General features: G+C 37.0%; 1 protein-coding gene and 2 pseudogenes across 3 annotated transcripts in view; all 3 read right to left on the bottom strand.

Moving 5' to 3' along the window:
* The window catches only part of LOC121324950 (protocadherin alpha-C2-like), an 88,759-nt gene extending 71,297 nt beyond the window's left edge, over positions 1-17,462 (bottom strand). The window contains exon 1 of one of the 3 annotated variants that reach the window (XM_041267165.1): positions 14,977-17,462. In XM_041267165.1, the coding sequence (XP_041123099.1) occupies positions 14,977-17,370 (2,394 nt within the window). In that variant the 5' untranslated portion in view covers positions 17,371-17,462. Of the gene's footprint in view, positions 1-4,335; positions 6,863-7,693; positions 10,219-14,976 lie in introns of those variants that run through there. The other 2 variants (XM_041267168.1, XM_041267170.1) reach the window with 2 other exon arrangements.
* Positions 12,198-14,961, bottom strand: LOC121323923 (annotated as a pseudogene).
* Positions 17,463-19,181: 1,719 nt separating the features above from the next.
* LOC121324858 lies at positions 19,182-21,589 on the bottom strand (annotated as a pseudogene).
* Between the last annotated feature and the right edge of the window lie 590 nt (positions 21,590-22,179).

Genomic DNA, 22,179 nt, shown 5'->3' with positions numbered 1-22,179 from the left:
GGCAGAGAATAGCTTCTTACCACAAGAAAGTGATTGCCTTTAATGGTATAGAATAAGGAAATTGCAACATATGCAAGCTTCTTTTTTATATCAAAAAACATAGCTATCAGCACTTTAGCAATTATAAATCACCTTTCAAGATACTGACCCCAACAAAGTGCTGTAAGAGTTCCGGGGTTTTGTTTTGGCAAAGAATAATCTTTAATCAAGTTATACATATTATAAAATGTTACACAATCATTATCAATTGAGTATGCTAAAGTACAAAAAGTTCAGAAAGAAAAGGAAATACAAAAACTTTTGCCTTTGTGAAAGTATAGCCAAAACTGACTATTTTAAACACAAATGTTCAAAATGCTTCCATGGTGAAGCGGGCAACCAAAATGTAAAGGTTTCATCATGACTCGGTATATAGAGGTAAATGATTTGTGAATATGGACCAGAATAAAACTTCTTCCCATGATTTTATAACAGGTTTTGAAGTTTATAAAAAGTATATTCATCCTCTAAAAGGTGTATGTTTTGTGTTGACACTTCCAAAACCTGAACTGTTCACATTAAACGCATTAAAGGTTTTGCATACCAGATATGTTTAAAGATACTAAAGTAAAAACCTACTTCACAACATGTTCAATAGTAATAATACAACAGGACCACTATTATGAAAAAAAAAGTGCAAAAGCACATTTTCTGAGAAAAGTAAAACATTCATAAACGTGAAAATGAGTAATAAATAAATTAGTTGCAACTCAATTTCGTCTCAAGCATTAAACATATTTCCCTCAGAAAATGTGACTTTTCCATTGCACTTGTTTCAAAACCTCTTTTGACTTCTGAGATTAAAATGCACATTATCTGAATATAAGAACTACTTACCTCTCCAGTGTCTGCAATAACCAGAGTATTCCTGTTACTTCCAACGCCTGATGCAGATCCTATATTCATTGCAGGTCCAACAAACATAAAGTGTTTCTCTGCAGCTCTGTACTGGTAGCTATGGCACAATGATCCATTCCCACTAACCTCGGCGTAGTTTCTATCGCGGGAGTACTTGGTGCTTATATAATCCCTTGGTCTGTGACACTGAATAGCAATCAGGGTGATTATGCTCACCACAAACAGTGATGAAATTGAACCCAAAGTGATTATCAAAAAAAAAGTTAAGTTATTTCCTTCTTGTTGTTTGGTATTGCTTTTGAAATCAGAAAATGCAAATGCCTCCGTATTCTCGACAGTTGTTATACGTATTGTTGCGGTGGTAGAAAGGGAATAGTTTCCATTATCTTTCACCACTATGATCAGTTTGTGTTCAGTGGCGTCAGTTTCAGTTAATGGTCGAAGTGTCCTGATTGCTCCTGTATTGCGCTCTAAACCAAAGAGAGTGGGATCGGTAGCTTGTTGCAGTGAAAACGACAACCAGGCATTGTATCCAATATCAGCATCGTGAACTCTGACTTTTGTTACTAAATATCCTGTTTTTACATTTCGTGGAATTGTCTCTACCGCTTCAGCAAATCCGTCTTTACTTAATGGAGACAAGATTAAGGGCGCATTGTCATTCTGATCAAGAATAAAAACATTCACAGTGACGTTACTGTTGAGTGATGGCACTCCAGAGTCTTTTGCCAGCACTTTGAATGTAAAGTTTTTAAGTTCTTCAAAATCAAAACTTCTTATCGCATAGACGTTTCCATTATCTGAATTAATACCAAGAAGAGATGACACGGGCTTATCCAAAACTTGATCTGCCATGACATGATACGATACACGTGCATTTTCATTCTGATCCAGATCAAACGCACTTACTGAAAAAATAGAAGCTCCGGGTGCGTTGTTTTCGAGCACGTAAAATGTATATTGATCTTGAGTAAAGCTTGGACTGTTATCATTAATATCAGAAACAATGACTGTGAAAATGTTATAGGATGACAAAGAAGGGTAGCCAAAGTCTTTGGCTTTTATGGTAATATTGTACTGAGAAGCAAACTCGCGATCTAACTGTTCCTTCGTTACTAAGGAATACAAATTCTGCCGAAAAGATGATTTTAACTCAAAGGGCATATTCCCATTTACTTTACAGGAGAATTGTCCATTAGTACCAGAATCACGGTCTGTAACGCTAATCAGAGCTATCACTGTTCCAGGATTTGAATCCTCAGAAATAACATTTGACAAGGAAGTTACCTCAATCTCCGGTGTATTGTCATTCACATCTTGTATCTGTACAACAACACTACAGTGCACAGTCAATGGGGAATGACCCTTATCGGTTGCTTGTACATCAATCTCATAAGACTCCTTTTCTTCGAAATCTATAAATCCTTTTACCTTGATTTCACCTGTGTTACTATCCAAGAGAAACAGTTCCGATAACTTACTTCTAAGCGTGTTACCAAAAGAGTATTCAACGTCTCCATTAAGTCCGTCATCTAAATCGGTGGCATTTACTTTTATTACAAAAGTGCCTACCGGCACATTTTCCTCCAGTGTTACTAAATAAAACTCTTGGTCAAACACAGGTGCATTATCATTAATGTCAAGAACAGTTACACTGATGTTGAGGGTACCCAATCTGGCTGGGGTTCCCCCATCAAAGGCTGTCAGAAGCAAATTGTGCTCAGTGTTACGTTCTCTATCTAAAGGTTTTTTTAATACCAAAACAGGAATTTTATTATCATCGCCACGATCCTTTACATCCAGTTCAAAATGTTCGTTTTGGCTCAGTTGATAAAAGCTAAGTGAATTAACACCAACATCTGGGTCGTGCGCACCCTCTAACGGGAAGCGCGCTCCTGGCAGAGTAAGCTCTGTGATTTCCAAGTGATTCTCTTTGTCTGGGAAACTCGGATTATGATCATTTACATCTAAAATTTCTATTTCAATATAATGCATTTCTAGAGGATTCTCTATAATCGTTTTAATATTAATGAAACAATTACTGTTTCTATCGCACAGTTTCTCCCTATCTATATTGTGATTAACAAACAAAACCCCATTCTTTTGATTTACCTGCAATAGCTGCTGGTTCGATCCAGAAACAATACGAAATCTGCGCTCCGCTAGTCTGCTAATGTCAAGCCCCAGATCCTTGGCTAGATTTCCAACAAAAGCACCGTTGTTTAATTCTTCCTCGATAGAATAGCGTATTTGCGCAGCAGCTCTTTTCCAAAAGCAAAATAGTAAAGCAAAATGCAAAAGGATCAATTTATGCGACCATTTTCTTCCATAACCTCTGTTCCTCATGGCGAATACACCCATTAAAAGCTGATCAGAATCCTGTCCGTTTTACACAACAAATGTAAATCAGTACATATCCACCAAATAAATCAAATAATTGAATATCACGGAGGTCTACACCCAAACTGACTGGTTCCCTTTCATACTGCGACAGAACAGAGACAAATTTTAGAGCTTTGTCTCGTGTTTAAATCGGCCCTACAAGGGGAAGGGCTTCTCATCTCTGTAAGAATTTAAAGAGTATTGCTAGGCAGCAGTGACACCGCGCGTCACTGTGCAACATTGCATTTCAATTATATAATGACTCTGTAAACGTAGACAATTCAGCAATACCGATTAACTTAATTATTGCACAGTTTGATAATCATCACAGTCTAGTGATCGGTTAGTTACCTTTTAACACCCCTGAGCTTGCAGGAAATTCGAAATACATCAATATAGATGTTACCTGTATGATATCCATTCTTTTATTTTCTTATTTAAAAAAAAAAAAACATTAGTACTGAATGTATCCATGCTCGTTCTGCACTACACTATTATGTATTTCGTCATTTAGTTTTTATATTGGGCATGAAGTTGGACAGGAGTCTTTTCTTTTTGTATAGTGTCGTGATGGAACACCTTTGGATTAAGTCCTACTTTAATTGTTGGATAATTACACAACATAAAGCAATGTAAATATGGCATTTAGTCTGTCAAAAAAAATAAAACACACCATGGCAAGAAAACAACTGTGCCCATACCACCAATTTTAATCAAAATATTAATTGTGACATTTTATTGACATAACCACTGATTAGCACTAATCTTTGACAGCTGTAGCTAAAATATTATTAAATAGTATAAGAGTAGAGGTAATCGAGGCATGTGAAAACAACTCTAATGGTTTAACTGTAGTTCTGTGACTGGATGAATTATTGTACAAGTGATTCATAAAAAAAATACAAGAGTGCAAAAAAATATAAACATGTATACATCGACAAAAAAACCTTGATCATTGGAATTGTTTTAGTGGGAAAATAAAATTAAAATGCAAAAAAACACAAACACTACAATGCATATATTATGGTGGATATAAGGATTTTAAGTTGAACTTACTTCTCTTGACGGTTTCATTCCAGTATCAGCGATTATCGGTGTGTTTCCATTGCTTCCAATATCCAAGGAGGCGCCAGCGTTTAGATCATGTTTGACAAACACCAAATCATTTTGGACAGTATTTGAACGCATTCTGTATTCATAGCTGCGGTAAAGCGAACCGTTTCCGCTGACCTCCGCGTAAGTAGGATTGTAAGGATATTTGCTAACAAAATTACCTCTGGGTTTACAACATTGAAGAGCAACCAGGGTGATTATACTGATAACAAATAATGATGAAACTGATCCTAGTGTTACTATTAGGTAAATTGTGATATCTTTCTCTTCTGACTTACTGGACGCTCCCTTGAGCTCAGAAAATATATCGCCCTCTGTATCCTCGACAATCGTGATGTGTAAAGTCATTGTTGTAGACAAAGAAATGTTCCCATTATCCTTTACAAGTATGGTGAGCTTTTGAAGGACGTCATCACTTTCAGTAAGACGGCGAAGTGTTCTGATTTCTCCTGTATACAGTTTTACTCCGAACAATGTTGGGTCAGTAGCGTCTTGCAGTGAAAACGTTAACCATGCGTTATATCCTAAGTCAGCATCATATGCTCTGACTTTTGTAACCAAATATCCTGCATTCACATTTCGAGGAAGAGTTTCAGATGAAACACTAGATCCGCTCTTTGGCAACGGAGACAAGATCACGGGAGCATTGTCATTTTGATCAAGAACAAAAACGTTTACAGTAACGTTGCTACTGAGTGATGGCACACCGCAGTCGCTTGCTATGACGTAGAATTGGAATTGCTTCAGCTTTTCAAAGTCAAAACTGTTCGTGGCATAGACATTCCCATTCTCAGAATGAATGGATACAAAAGATGAGACTGGGTTATTTTCAATGAGGATATCCGGAATTAAATATGATATTCGTGCATTTTCATTCTGGTCCAGATCAAACGCCTTTACAGATAAAATGGAAGCGCCAGGCATATTGTTTTCAAGAACGTAAAACGTATATGGATTTCGTGGAAACTGTGGTTTGTTGTCGTTTACATCAGAAACCGTCACTGAGAAGGTTTTAAAAGATGACAGAGGAGGATAACCCAAGTCTTGTACTGTTACTGTAATATTATACTGAGAAGTAATCTCGCCGTCTAATCGTGCATTTGTAATTAACGAATACAAATTGTGCTTATAAGATGGTTTTAACTCAAATGGAACATTTTCAGATAGTTTGCAGACAATCTTACCATTGACTCCAGAATCGAGGTCAGCAACACTAATCAGAGCTATTGCAGTTCCAAGTGATGCGTCCTCAGAAATGTCATTTGTCAGTGAGGTAATCTCTATTTCTGGTGTATTGTCGTTAACATCTATAATGTGTATAACTACACTGCAGTGCACTGCCATGGGCACGTGGCCCCTATCAGTAGCTTGGACATCAATCTCAAACGCACTATTTGCTTCATAATCTATTGACCCTTTCACTTTGATTTCGCCTGTGTTTTTATCTATGCTGAATAGTTCAGACACTGTATCTTTGTTGCTTTTTCCAAATGCATACATTATTTCACCATTGAGGCCTTCGTCCAAATCTGATGCATTTAATTTTAAAACAATGGTATCCCTTGATGTGTTTTCTTGCAAATCTACAGAATATACCTGATTATCAAACACCGGCGTATTGTCATTGATATCAAGAACAGTTACAGTTATTTGCAGTATACCAGATCTCTGAGGATTTCCACCATCCAGTGCTGTAAGAATCAAATAGTGCATTCCACTCTGCTCTCTGTCTAAAGGTCTCTGCAGTACTAATACTGGGATTTTGCTATATTCAGCCAGCTCAAAGTGTTCATTTTTATTTAGCCGATACCAACGAAGAGAATTAGAACCAACATCTGGATCTTGCGCACTCTCTAAAGGGAAGCGTGCTCCTATCTGAGAAGACTCTGCAATTTCCAAATGTGTCTCATTTTCAGAGAATGCCGGAGCGTGATCATTTATATCAACAATTTCCACGTCAACATAGTGAATTTCGACAGGATTTTCAAGAACAATTTTGAGACTTATTAAACAGTCAGGGTTTTGATCGCACATGTCCTCTCTGTCTATATTTTGATCAACAAACAAAACGCCATTCTTTTGATTTACCTGCAGATGCTGCTGCTTCGATCCTGAAACGATACGGAAACGTCGATTTTCTAGTTCTTTTATATCGATACCCAGATCTTGAGCTATATTCCCAACAAAAGTGCCATGATCCGATTCTTCAGGAATTGAATAACGTAGTTGCGCAGAAGCCCTGTTCCAAAACCAGGATAGCACAATGAAATTGAGAATAGGAAATCCAAAACCCCACCTTATATTAAACATGACCAACAAAAAAAAATACCCCGCTGGCTGGGAATTGCTGGTATAAACCGTCCGAATATTCCTGTATTAGATCGTCGTAATCCAAGTAGTTAAGATCAAATATGCTTAATCATTTCTGATTGGTTTCAGATGAAGTAAAATCCCTGATAGTCCTATTGCTGTGTTCTTTGTGTCTGAAGCTGAGAAAACAGTAAACCCTGTAGAGCTGCCGTGTACGGATGGCTGTGATGTGACGTGGATTGAGATATTTTCATGTTTCAGAACCATATTGTTGGCCAGCAGCGACACCATGAGTATCAATGAACAATTGTGTTACATTGCATACATTCATATCCTAAAGTCGTGTTTCTTCCAGCTTACATTATACATAATAATAATAATAATAATAATAATAATAATAATAATAATAATAATAATAATAATAATAATAATAATAATGTTCTTTACCCAGATAAAAAAGAGAGGACATTTAAAAGAAGTGATTGCAGATCTACGGTGCAAAATGTGTGTTTGCTGCCGCCACTTCTACATTCAGCTCCAAATATACGTATGTCCAGAACAATAAGGACTTACTATATAACATACATATAAAAGACAACGGTTTCCACCGTCGTCAACACCACCCCAAATGACCCATACTGTACCATTTGCCCTTGTTATAGTAATTACAACAACTGTCTAAAGTTCGGTATTCCTTGAACAATACAGCCATTACACTGTAAAACTGAATGCTTAAGAATACAACATAAACATAAGGAAAATAATAAACATTAAAATGTAACAGGGTTAAGTTTTCTTTGTACTTTTCAACACTACTACTACTACTACCACTACTACTACTACTACTAAATAATAATAATAATAATAATAATAATAATAATAATAATAATAATAATAATAATAATAATAATAATAATAATAATAATAATACATATACATATACATATACATATACTTTAACATGTCCTGCCGGCATCTCAACCTCACTTACCTCTCCAGAAGTTATCCTTCCATTCTCCGAGAGAACTAGGGTATTCCTGTTATTTCCAACGCCTGATGCAGATCCTATACTCATTGCAGGTCCAACAAACATAAATTGTTTCTCTGCAGCTCTGTACTGGTAGCTATGGCACAATGATCCATTCCTACTAACCTCGGCGTAGTTTGTATCGCGGGAGTACTTGGTGCTTATATAATCCCTTGGTCTGTGACACTGAATAGCAATCAGGGTGATTATGCTCACCACAAACAATGAGGACATTGAACCCAAAGTGATTATCAAATAAAAAGTTAAGTTATTTCCTTCTTGCTGTTTGGTATTGCTTTTGAAATCAGAAAATGCAAATGCCTCTGTATTCTCGACAGTTGTTATGCGTATTGTTGCGGTGGTAGAAAGGGAATAGTTTCCACTATCTTTCACCACTATGATCAGTTTGTATTCAGTGGCGTCAGTTTCAGTTAATCGTCGAAGTGTCCTGATTACTCCTGTATTGCGCTCTAAATCAAAAAGAGTAGGATCGGTAGCTTGTTGCAGTGAAAACGACAACCAGGCGTTGTTTCCAATATCAGCATCGTAAGCTCTGACTTTTGTTACGAAATAGCCTGTTTTCACATTTCGTGGGATTGTCTCTACGGCTTCAGCAAATCCATCTTTAATTAATGGAGACAAGATTACGGGCGCATTGTCATTCTGATCAAGAATAAAAACATTCACCGTGACGTTACTGCTGAGTGATGGCACTCCAGAGTCTTTTGCCAACACTTTGAATGTAAAGTTTTTAAGGTCTTCAAAATCAAAACTTCTTATCGCATAGACGTTTCCATTATCTGAATTAATACCAAGAAGAGATGACACGGGCTTATCCAAAACTTGATCTGCCATGACATGATACGATACACGTGCATTTTCATTCTGATCCAGATCAAACGCACTTACTGAAAAAATAGAAGCTCCGGGTGCGTTGTTTTCCAGCACGTAAAATGTATATGGATCTTGAGTAAATCTCGGACTGTTATCATTAATATCCGACACTTTCACTGTAATTGTTTTAAAAGACGACAAAGACGGATTGCCAAGGTCTTTAGCTATTATTGTAATATTGTACTGAGAAGTAAACTCGCGGTCTAATTGCGCCTTGGTGACTAAGGAATACAAATGCTCCCGAAAAGATGGTTTTAACTCAAAGGGCATATTTTCAGTTAATTTACAGGAGAATTGTCCATTAATACCAGCATCGTGGTCTACAATGCTGATCAGTGCTATCACTGTCTCAGGATTTGCGTCCTCGGGAATCAGGTCTGACAAGGAGGTTATTTCTATCTCCGGTGTATTGTCATTCATGTCTGTAATCTGTACAATAACACGACTGTTTACTGTCATGGGAACTGGGCCTCTATCAGAAGCTTCAACGTCAATCTCATAAACCTGTTTTTCTTCAAAATCTATCATTCCTTTGACCTTGATTTCCCCAGTGTTAACATCTAAACTAAACAGTTTGCGGACCTCAGTCATAACGCTGCTACCAAAAGCGTACACTATCTCTCCATTAGGACCGTCGTCCAAGTCTGAAGCCTTTACTTTTATTACAAAGGTGCCTATTGGAACATTTTCCTGTAAAGTTACTTTGTAAACTTGCTGGTCGAACACTGGTGGGTTATCGTTGATGTCAACAACAGATACAGTGATATTGATTGAATCGGATCTAGGTGGCTTTCCACCATCAAATGCTGTCAGAAGCAAATTGTGTTCTGGGCTACTTTCTCTATCTAGAGGTTTTTGCAATATTAAAACGGGAATTTTACTATTATCGCTACGGTCCTCTACGTTCAACTCAAAGTGCTCATTTTTACTTAGCTGATAAAAACGCAATGAATTTACACCAACATCAGGGTCACGCGCACCGTCTAACGGGAAGCGCGCTCCAGGCAGAGTAAACTCTGCAATTTCCAAGCGCTTCTCTTTGTCTGGGAAAGTCGGAGAATGGTCATTGATATCTGTAATTTCAATCTCAACATAATGCATTTCTAGCGGACTCTCTACAACAGTTTTAAGGTTAATGAAACAGTTACTATTTCTGTCACACAGTTTCTCCCTATCTATATTCTGATTAACAAACAAAACTCCAGTCTTTTGATTTACCTGCAATAGCTGCTGGTTCGATCCAGAAACAATACGAAATCTGCGATCCTCTAGTTTTCTAATGTCAAGCCCCAAATCCTTGGCAATATTTCCAACAAAAGCACCAGTTTTTAATTCTTCGGGAATAGAATAGCGTAGTTGCGCAGAAACCCCTTTCCAAAAGCAAAATAGAATAGCAAAATGCAAAAGGATCCTCCTATGCTCCCATTTTCTTGCAAGATCTATGTTCCTCATGATGAATAAATCCAATAGAATGTGGTCAGAATCCTTTTTACAGAACAAATCAGCACACAAAGGCCCATTAACGATTTTGGTTGAGATGTATATAATATCCCACTAGTTATATCCAAGGTGACTGGTTGTTCCTGTAGCAGTATGACGGAGAGACACCAATTTTACTGCTTTGTCTTGAGTACAGACCGTCCCTGCAAGGGGACGGGCTTCTCGTCTCAGTAAGAATTAAACAGTATTGCTTGACAGCAGCGACGCCGTGCGTCTTAATGCAAAAATTGCATTCAATAAACCAGAAAGTTCAGTTTTGAATTACTATTTAAAAAAAAAAAAAATGTATAATGTAAATTTAAAAATTGTAAATTGTGCTCTATTTAGCATTCTAATAGGTTTAGATAAATACTTTTAGGACAATTTATACATGATTGGTTACAATCACTCTTTCCAAACCATATATCTAAATTTAGGCCAACACCAACTTGTATTTTCTTATTTGAAAGATCATTTAGATAGAGGTAAAGGTACACAATATATGGGTATGCTACATTAACGAAACCAGTCAAGTGTGTATTTATTTGTTTGAGATCAGAAAAAAGTTAATTGAATGTAGTTAGACATGAAAACCTTTGCGCAGTGGTACAATTATATAACATATGTATGTGATCCCACGTCCCTGACTTTGGAAAAACACTGCACACCACAAACCAACTATGCTAAACCCGCAGTCTTAAATCAAAATACTATTACTGGTATTAAAAATACACCTTTGGATAATATACAGCTATTACAGCTATGCACATAAATAAGATCAATCCTGAGCCCGGTGTAATATAATAATAACGTTTGGTATTACAAATACATAACAACGTATGTGTTTAATACACTGCCCTTCTGGAACAAGAATGCATGGCATATATTAATTCTACACTTGAAACCAAGGCCCATATTCATAAAACTTACCTTCTTATCCAATAATTACGTTAAGTATTTTGTTATTTGTAACGCGTGCATTAAAATGCATTGTTAACTCGTCTGAATAGGATCCTGGTTGGAAAACATCAATCACGTTTGTAGCGTACTAGCTCTAAGAAAATGGCAGTCTGTGGTGTGCTTGTGTGGACTGTATATCAGGAGGAGGGAGTAGACCCTGCATATTTGAGCTGCGACTTGTTCTATTACGCTGATGAGGTGATTCGTAGAAGGTTTTAAGAAGAAATTTTGATCTAAAAAAATACGTGTTTCCTGCGTCGAAGAAAAACAATAGAAATAAACACTACATTAATTGTAAGACATATTTAATTCTTAAACGTTTGCGTTTACAGTTTGATAGATTACAACGTATTAATTTTGGGTTATAGGATTTATCATTACACCGTATTAAAATATAATCCATGTTCCAACCAATACTATGCAATTTAAGGCCTTTCCAGATCATCAGAGGACGTAATTTCCCACAAGTAAATTTGAGTGACAATATGTTTCATGCAACATTACCACAATTTTGGTCCGAAACGAATAAAACACCATTACAGTCCTACAAGAAAAAACTTAAGACTACTTACAAGTTGCCAAGTTAAAAGTCATAGTTGTTTATATTTGGTTTGATGACTCCACTGGGTGTGTTTTACCTTTCTGAAAAATAAATGCTAATGAAATGAATACCTTTGAGAATTTGGCCCAATGTGTTTTGTTGATGTTGTTACTTATTAACTTGTGTTAACTGGTATATTGAATTTACAGAAAAGTGGGCAATTCTAATTGTTTTAACTGTGTCCAGTTTCTTAATTGGATAAATGAATAATTGTGCAAGTGATTCAAGAAAGCTTTTACAATACAAAAACACACACTTTATATGCGACTATACAGTACATATATTATAGTACATAGTTATAGAAATGACTCTTGACGGTTTCATTCCAATTTCAGGGATTATCAGCGTGTTTCCATTACTTCCAATTTCCAAGGAGGCGCCAGCGGTCAGATCAGGTCTAACGAACACCAAATCATTTTGAACAGCATTTGAACACATTCTGTACTGGTAGCTACGGTAAAGCGAGCAGTTCCCGCTGACCTCTGCGTAGTTCGGATTGTAAGGATATTTGCTAACAAAATTACCTCTGGGTTTTCAACATTGAAGAGCAACCAGGGTGATTATACTGATAACAAATAATGATGAAACTGATCCTAGTGTTACTATTAGGTAAATTGTGATATCTTTCTCTTCTGACTTACTGGACGCTCCCTTGAGCTCAGAAAATATATCGCCCTCTGTATCCTCGACAATCGTGATGTGTAAAGTCATTGTTGTAGACAGAGAAATGTTCCTATTATCCTTTACAAGTATGGTGAGCTTTTGAAGGAGGTCATTACTTTCAGTAAGATGGCGAAGTGTTCTGATTTCTCCTGTATACAGTTTTACTCCGAACAATGTTGGGTCAGTAGGGTCTTGCAGTGAAAACGTTAACCAGGCGTTATATCCTAAGTCAGCATCATATGCTCTGACTTTTGTAACCAAATAGCCTGCATTCACATTTCTATGAACAGTCTCAGAGGAAACACTATACCCGTCATTTGGTAATGGAGACAAGATCACGGGAGCATTGTCATTTTGATCATGAACAAATATGTTTACAGTAACGTTGCTACTGAGTGATGGCACACCAGAGTCGCTTGCTAGAACGTAGAATTGGAATTGCTTCAGCACTTCAAAGTCAAAACTGTTCGTGGCATAGACATTCCCATTCTTAGAATGAATGGATACAAAAGATGAGACTGGGCTGTTTTCAATGAGGTTATCCTGAATTAAATATGATATTCATGCATTTTCATTCTGGTCCAGATGAAATGCTTTTAAATAAAAAATGGAAGCTCCAGGGACGTTGTTTTCAAAAACATAAAACGAATATGGATTTTGAAGAAACTGTGGTTTGTTATCGTTTACATCAGAAATAGTCACTGAAAATGTTTTAATGGATGATAAAGAAGGTGTACCCAGGTCCTGTGCTGTTACTGTAATGTTATACTGAGAAGTAACCTCGCGGTCTAGTCGTGCATTTGTAATTAATGAATATAAATTGTCCTTATAAGATGGTTTTAATCCAAATGGGGCATTTTTGGATAATTTGCAGACAATATTGCTATTGATGCCAGAATCCAGGTCAGTAACGGTGATCAGGGCTATAGCAGTGCCAGGAAGTCCTCTGAAACTGTGTTTGCCAGCGAGGTCACCTCTATTTCTGGTGCATTATCGTTAACGTCTACTGTGTGCACCATAACACTGCAATGCACTGCAATTGGAAAAGGGCCCTTATCTGTAGCTTGGATATTAATTTCATAAACTTGTTTCTCTTCAAAATATATCGATTCTTTAACCGTGATCTCACCAGTAGTGTAATCTAACTGGAAAACATCGATCACTGTATCAGTGTTGCTTTTACCAAATGCATACACAATTTCACCATTCAGGCCGTCATCCAAATCTGATGCATTTAATTTAATAGCAATGGTACCTTAGGAGAATTTTCTTTCAGATACACAGAATACATCTGAATATCAAAAAGAGGTGTGTTGTCATTGATATCAAGAACAATTACAGATATATTAAGAATATTAGATCTTTGTGGGATTCCGCCATCTAAAGCTGTGAGAATCAAATGATGCACTGGATTGCGCTCTCTATCCAGGGGTCTCTGTAATACTAATATCGGAATTGTACTATATTCGCTGCGATCTCGTAATACCAAATTGAAATTTTCATTTTGATTCAGTTGATAACTACAGAGAATTTGAGACAATATTTGGATCGTGCGCACTGTCTAAAGGAAAGCGTGATCCTTGCTGAGCAAACTCTGCAATTTCCAAATGTGTCTGGTTTACAGGGTACACGGGAGAGTGGTCGTTTACATCAACAATTCCCACTTCAACATAGTGGATCTCTAGAAGATTTTCAAGAACAATTTTAAGTCTAATTGAACAGTCAGGGTTTCGATCGCACAGTTGCTCTCTAACGATACGGAAACGCCGATTCCCTAGTTCCTTTATATCGATGCCCAGATCTTGAGCTATATTCCCCACAAAAGTGCCATGATCAGATTCTTCAGGAATTGAATAACGTAATTGCACATAAGCCCTGTTCCAAAACCAGGATAGAACGATAAAATGGAGACTAGGAGATCCCAAACTCAAACTGCGCTTACACGTGATAAACTATATATATATATATATATATATATATATATATATATATATATATATATATATATATATATATATATATATATATATATATATATATATATATATCCGTTACTGTGGATTGATTGTGGAAATCCTCTGATTATTCCAACTTGAAAATAGCAGGTTACTTTTGACATAAAATCATATTTCTGAGCTCTTCGTGTCTGAAACTGAGACTATAAAACACTATGTACTGATGACGTGATATAGCAGTGAAAGCTCTGCTGTGGGATGGGCATATATAAATGTATTTCACCACCATATTATTGGCCAGCGGCGACACCGCGAGTTTTAATTGAAAATTGCATTTAATTTCCGAAAGACTTACAGTATAATTGTAAATTTCGAAAAACTACTCACTTCTAAATCTTTTGTAGTCATCTTTGAATTACTTTAGTATAAATACATGTTAATTTGGATTCATATGTTGTTTTTTCTGACTTTATGTGAACGAAAAGACACACATTTTCCCATTTTCCCATTGGAAATAGTGATATTTTGAAATATCACTGTCCTGGTCACAAAAGCAAAGTCTTTGTGGAATAATAGCCATTTTCTATACTTTTGAGTCATAAGCAATTAGGAAATAACACTTACTACCCAGGAACAAAAATTGCGTTACATCGTGTAATTTGGCAAGTACTGGCCGGCATCTCAACCTCACTTACCTCTCCAGAAGTTTTCATTCCATTATCTGGGATAACCAGAGTATTCCTGTTACTTCCAACGCCTGATGCAGATCCTATGTTCATTGCAGGTCCAACAAACATAAAGTGTTTCTCTGCAGCTCTGTACTGGTAGCTATGGCACAATGATCCATTCCCACTAACCTCGGCGTAGTTTGTATCGCGGGAGAACTTGGCGTTTATATAATCCCTTGGTCTGTGACACTGAATAGCAATCAGGGTGATTATGCTCACCACAAACAATGACGAAATTGAACCCAAAGTGATTATCAAATAAAAAGTTATGTTATTTCCTTCTTGCTGTTTGGTATTGCTTTTGAAATCAGAAAATGCAAATGCCTCCGTATTCTCGACAGTTGTTATGCGTATTGTTGCGGTGGTAGAAAGGGAATAGTTTCCACTATCTTTCACCACTATGATCAGTTTGTGTTCAGTGGCGTCAGTTTCAGTTAATGGTCGAAGTGTCCTGATTGCTCCTGTATTGCGCTCTAAACCAAAGAGAGTAGGGTCGGTAGCTTGTTGCAGTGAAAACGACAACCAGGCATTGTATCCAATATCAGCATCGTGAGCTCTGACTTTTGTTACCAAATATCCTGTTTTTACATTTCGTGGAATTGTCTCTACGGCTTCAACAAATCCGTCTTTACTTGATGGAGATAAGATCACGGGCGCATTATCATTCTGATCAAGAATAAAAACATTCACAGTGACGTTACTGCTGAGTGATGGCACTCCAGAGTCTTTTGCCAACACTTTGAATGTAAAGTTTTTAAGTTCTTCAAAATCAAAACTTCTTATCGCATAGACGTTTCCGTTGTCTGAATTAATACCAAGAAGAGATGACACGGGCTTATCCAAAACTTGATCTGCCATGACATGATACGATACACGTGCATTTTCATTCTGATCCAGATCAAACGCACTTACTGAAAAAATAGAAGCTCCGGGTGCGTTGTTTTCGAGCACGTAAAATGTATATGGATCTTGAGTAAATCTCGGACTGTTATCATTAATATCCAACACTTTCACTGTAATTGTTTTGAAAGACGACAAAGACGGATTGCCAAGGTCTTGTGCTGTTATTGTAATATTGTACTGTGATGAAATCTCACGATCTAACTGCGCCTTGGTTAATAAGGAATATCCATTATCCTGAAAGGACTGTTTCAGTTCAAACAGAATATGTTCAGACAACCTGCAAACTATTTTACCATTAATATCAGAATCGCGGTCTGTAACACTAATCAGAGCGATCACGGTTCCAGGTTTTGCGTCCTCGGAAATGAGTCTTGACAAGGAGGTTACCTCTATCTCCGGTGTATTGTCATTCAGATCTTGTATCTGTACAACAACACTACAGTGCACAGTTAATGGGGACTGACCCTTATCGGTAGCTTGTACATCAATCTCATAAGACTCCTTTTCTTCAAAATCTATCAATCCTTTCACGGTGATTTCTCCTGTGTTACTATCCAAGTCAAAGAGTTCCGATGCTTTACTCCTAAATGTGTTACCAAAAGAGTATTCAACGACTCCATTAAGTCCTTCATCTAAATCCGTGGCATTTACTTTTATTACAAAGGTGCCTATGGGAACGTTTTCTTGCAGAGATACTAAATACACTTCTTGATCAAACACAGGAGGATTATCATTAATATCAAGAACAATTACAGTAATGTTGAGGGTACCCAATCTGGCTGGGGTTCCCCCATCAAAGGCGGTCAAGAGCAAATTGTGCTCAGTGTTATGTTCTCTATCTAAATGTTTTTGTAATAACAGAACAGGGATTTTATTATCATCACCACGATCCTTTACATCCAGTTCAAAATGCTCGTTTTTGCTCAATTGATAAAAGCTCAATGAATTGATACCAATATCTGGGTCGTGCGCACCCTCTAACGGGAAGCGCGCTCCTGACAGAGTAGATTCTGGAATTTCCAATCGCTTCTCTTTGTCTTGGAAACTAGGAGCATTGTCATTTATATCTAATATTTCTACGCCAACGTAATGGATTTCCAGCGGATTCTCTACAACAGTTTTAAGGTTAATGAAACAGTTACTGTTTCTATCACACAGTGTCTCCCTGTCTATATTGTGATTAACAAACAAAACCCCGGTCTTTTGATTTACCTGCAATAGCTGCTGGTTCGATCCAGAAACAATACGAAATCTGCGATCTTCTAGTCTGCTAATGTCAAGCCCCAGATCCTTGGCTATATTTCCAACAAAAGCACCGCTGTTTAATTCTTCCGGGATAGAATAGCGTATTTGCGCACCAGCCTTCCAAAAGCATACAGCAAAAGCAAAAACAAAAATAACCCATCTTTGCGTCCATTGTTCTCTAAAAGCTCTGATCATCATTGTGAATAAATCCATAAAATAGTGACGAACATGTATAACAGTTCCACGGTTTGGAGAACAATAAGTAAACGTCCGCTTTCAGCTTGTGATTGAAAAAATAAGATATTAAAATATCCCAGTGACCTAAATGTGATCTGTCTGTTCCTCATTCGTACTGCTCCAATAACATACACCAATAATACTGCTTTGTCTTGTTCACAAATCGGCCCTGCAAGGGGAAGGGCTTCACAAGTAAATTGTATTGTTTGACAGCAGTGACACCGTGCGTCTCTGGGCAAAATTACATTTCACCTATAATCTGAAAGTTTTTGTTTATCTATTAATACTTTCCTGTGTTGTAATATCCTGAGGGAGGAGGCTGACACAAGGATAAAATAGATACATTCGACATTGTATTAAACTCTGGGTGTTACACTGCTACATGCTTATCACCATCTTGTAACTGTGTCAAAGACGTGAGTGACAGGTAGGGGGAGGGACTATAATGCTTTAATTACTACAGGTGTACTTTCCATCCAACACCAGAGAAGAAAGTGCATGTTTTCAGAACCGGATTGGGGCAAAGGCCTTATTGCCTTATTGCCAAGCAAAGCGGAACGAACTTTTGTAATCTTAACTTCACTGCTTCACTGCAACATAGTGGATTTCGAGAGGATTTTCAACAACAATTTTAAGGCTAATTGAGCAGTCTGACTCTCGGTCACACATTTTGTCTCTGTCTATATTTTGATTTGATCCTGAAAACTATACGGAAACGGTGATTCTTTAGTTCTTATGTGCCATGTTTTGATTCCTCAGAAACAGCATAGCTTACTTGTGCAGAGATCCTGTTCCAAAAACAGGACAGTACAATGAAATGGAAAAATTCAAAGCCATAACCCCAGCTGCACTTATTCATGTTAAATAAAGAAAGAAAATCCCGTTCACTATTAAGCTCTGGTACAACTCGTCCAAAATATCCATTTTCTGAACGCTGCCCAAGTTTGAAGGTTGTAAAAAATGTAAAACAACTCCCAAATCGGTTAAATTAGATTGAAATCCCACCTAGACATTTGCTATCATCTCTTTGTGAAGCTCAGACGACAATACATCCAATACTGCTGCCGTGGTAGCAAGAGCTCTACTGTGGACTGGGCATCTCTGTAGATTTCAGAACTGTATTGTTGGACAGCGGCGACACCGTGAGTATCAGTGAAAAATGCATTTAACTTTAAACAGCTTGTCAGACTTTTCATATAATAAATAACACAATGCATTTTATTTTGTGTGTCCTGTTTTTTGGGGTAATTCGAAAACATTATACAAGTAGTGAACCAGTATACACAGTATGAATGTAAACTAACGCTTTATTTCATGAAACCTTTGTTTATTCTTTATATAGCTAATGTTTGTATTCCAATGAAATACACACATAAATAAACAAAAAAACATAATGATATCTTCTATGAAACACCAATATTGTCGATTACCTCGTGTATAAGCCTATAATATATATATATATATATATATATATATATATATATATATATATATATATATATATATATATATATATATATATATACATACATACATTCAAGCAAGTAGACATTCAAAATATGTATACATTAACATTTTATCAAAAGAAATATACACATGGGAAATAACAGACACCCTGTGCGAGGTAGCTTAAAATCTCTGTCTATATAACCCTAATTAACATTTGGCAGTTGTCTTGGGGGTCTAGTTTGTTAGTCAGTTGAAATCATTAAAACATGTAAAGATGGTATAGATATTATAGACTGTGAATGTGTTTCAGTTGTGCTTTTGCAAAAAGAAAAACATACTCATACCTCTCCGGAAGTTTTAATTCCAACATCTGATATAACTAAAGTGTTCCCTTTGCTCTCTGGGCCCACAGCCATGCCTGCATTCGTTTCCGCTTGAACCAACACAAAGTTTTTGTGGACAGCGTTTCCATTTAAATACATTCTGTATTGGTAGGTGTGATAAAGAGAACCGTTACCACTGACTTCGGCATAGCTAGGATTACAACAATACCGGCTGGCCGTTTGACTTCTCTGTCTTTGACACTGAATGACCACAAGTGTGATAATGCTGATTAAAAATAATGCTGATATTGAACCAATGATTATTATTAAATAAAACGTTAGGTTATACTTTTCTTCCGGGGTTTTAGTGGAACTTTTCAAGTCAGTTCTTCTGAGTTCTCCGAGGTTGTTATTTGGATTGTCACTGTTGTTGAAAGGGTAAAATTTCCATGATCTTTTACAATTATGACCAGTTTATGTTCATTGGAATCGATTTCTGTAAACGGGCGGAGGGTTTTTATTTGACCTGTATAAAGCCCCACACTAAATATATTAGGATCAGAAGCTTCTTGTAGTGAAAACGATAACCAGGCATTGTACCCTATGTCGGCATCATATGCTCTGATTTTTGTTATCACATAGCCAGTTTCCACATTTCGAGGAATTGCCTCCACTGCTGCAACAGTACCGTTCTTTAGTATTGGAGACAAGATCACGGGAGCATTGTCATTCTGGTCAAGGATAAACACATTAACATCAACACTACTGCTCAGAGCTGGTTCTCCACAATCCTTTGCTTCAGCTTGAAATGTCAAATATTTAAGTTGCTCAAAGTCAAAGCTTCTGATTGCATATATATCTCCGCTGTCTGAATTAATGGATATGAATGATGAGATCGGCGTGCCTTGAACTTGACTCTCCCAAATTAAATATTTGACTCTCGCGTTTTCATCTTGGTCCAGATCAAAAGCAGTCACTGAGAATATTGAAGCGCCTGGTGCACTATTTTCGGCCAGGTAAAGTGTGTAATAGTTTTGGGAAAAGCTTGGTCTGTTATTATTTATGTCAGACACCGTAACTGCGATGCTTTTATGAGACGAAAGAGGAGGTTCGCCACAGTCTTTTGCTGTTACTGTAATGGTGTATTGAGAAGCAATCTCACGGTCCAAGTGGCTGGCTGTAACCAATGAATATGTATTCTTCTGAAAAGATGGCTTCAACTCAAATGTTATATTTTCTGACACTGTACATGTAACTTTACTATTAATACCAGAATCAATATCAGTAACGCTGATTAGAGCTATCACACTCCCTGGTTTTATAGTTTCCGAAATTATGTTTGAGACTGAGGTTACCTCTATTTCCGGTGTATTATCATTGACGTCAGTTATCTTTACTATCACACTACAGTGTCCAGAAAAGGAATATTGTGCCCTGACTGTGGCTTGTATTTCGATCTCATATAATTCGTTTTCTTCAAAATCTATTAACCCCTTTATTGTAATGTCCCCCGTTGTACTGTCCAGGCTAAATAATTCCGGTACTTTATCACTGTTACTTTTGCCAAACGTGTACATTATTTCTCCATTGAGACCTTCATCCAAGTCAGTGGCATTTAGCCTTATAACAACTATGTCTTTTAGAGCATTCTCTTGTAAACTAACTGAAAACATATCTTGATCAAACACAGGCGCGTTGTCATTGGTGTCTATTACGTTAATTGTAATCCAACGGGTACCAGATCTCTTAGGGGTTCCGCCATCAACTGCTGTGAGAAGCAGGTGGTGTACAGGATCGCGTTCTCTATCAAGATTTTTTCTTAATATTAGAACAGAAATTTTACTGTATTCGCTACGATCCTGTATATCTACCTCGAAATGTTCATTTTGACTGAGTTGATAAGAGCGTAGAGAATGTATACCGGCATCTGAATCATGCGCACTTTCCAACGGGAAACGTGCTCCTTGCTGAGAGGACTCTGCAATATCCAGAGTCGTGTGGTTTACGGGAAAACTAGGTGCATTTTCATTTATATCAGTAATTTCTACTTCAACGTAATGCATTTCCAATGCATTTTCTATAAGCAATTTAAGATGTATAACGATTTTCTTATTTCGATCGCATAGCTCCTCCCTATCGATATGTTCATGAACAGATAAAATTCCATTATTTTGATTTACCTGTAAAAGCTGTTGCTTTAATCCAGAAACAATGCAAAACCTGCGATCAGACAGCCGTTTAATGTCAAGTCCAAGGTCTTCAGCAACATTTTTCCACAAAAGCACCACAATCCAGCTCTTCGGGAATTGAATAACGTATCTGTGCAAAGGCCTTATTCCAATAACAAAGGAAAACAAAATGCAAAAGGATCCATGCAAATCCCAGGCTACCCCCACGGTCTAGTTTTTCCATGATAAACAAATAATCGGTCAAAATAACAATTTTGAACCATATACTGTCTATCCAGCTTGATATAAATATTTTTGCTTTGTATTCCCACTTAAAAGCACGATGACCAGAAGATGTGTTGGAATAAAAAATGTTAATTCTCTTTCACTAAAGGTCGAGCTCTGTGTGTGTTTTTGATTGTGTAGTCATTGGTAATGCTGCTTCCTTTATCTCCTGTAGAATGCTTTCTAGTGGGGGAGGGCATTACATATTTGTACATTCTCTATTATTGTTACAACAGCGACACTGTGAGCCCGAATTCAACTGAATCTCGTGATCAGAAGTTTTTATGCATGGACTTTTCTGATTATTTTATTAAAAACTAAATTTCCAGACATACAACTTTGCAAAACTTCATTTGTGTTTGTTTGTCAGTGATTGGAAATTACTGCGATTGAACGGTGTTTTCTAAATGTGTTTTAAAATAATCGGAAGTACATACACACACCCTTGGAATTTGCTCAGACTGTTGCAAACAAAAATAGCCCTGCACAAATGGCCTGCAAGTTGCTCATTCACTTTTTTTAAACAGATAATTGTCAGTTGTCCATATTTCTAATTAATA

Source organism: Polyodon spathula, chromosome 12, assembly GCF_017654505.1.
Source record: "Polyodon spathula isolate WHYD16114869_AA chromosome 12, ASM1765450v1, whole genome shotgun sequence".
Taxonomy (NCBI): Eukaryota; Metazoa; Chordata; class Actinopteri; order Acipenseriformes; family Polyodontidae; genus Polyodon; species Polyodon spathula.
Note: the sequence above shows the minus strand (reverse complement) of the source record. Positions and strands in the feature narration are given on the sequence as shown.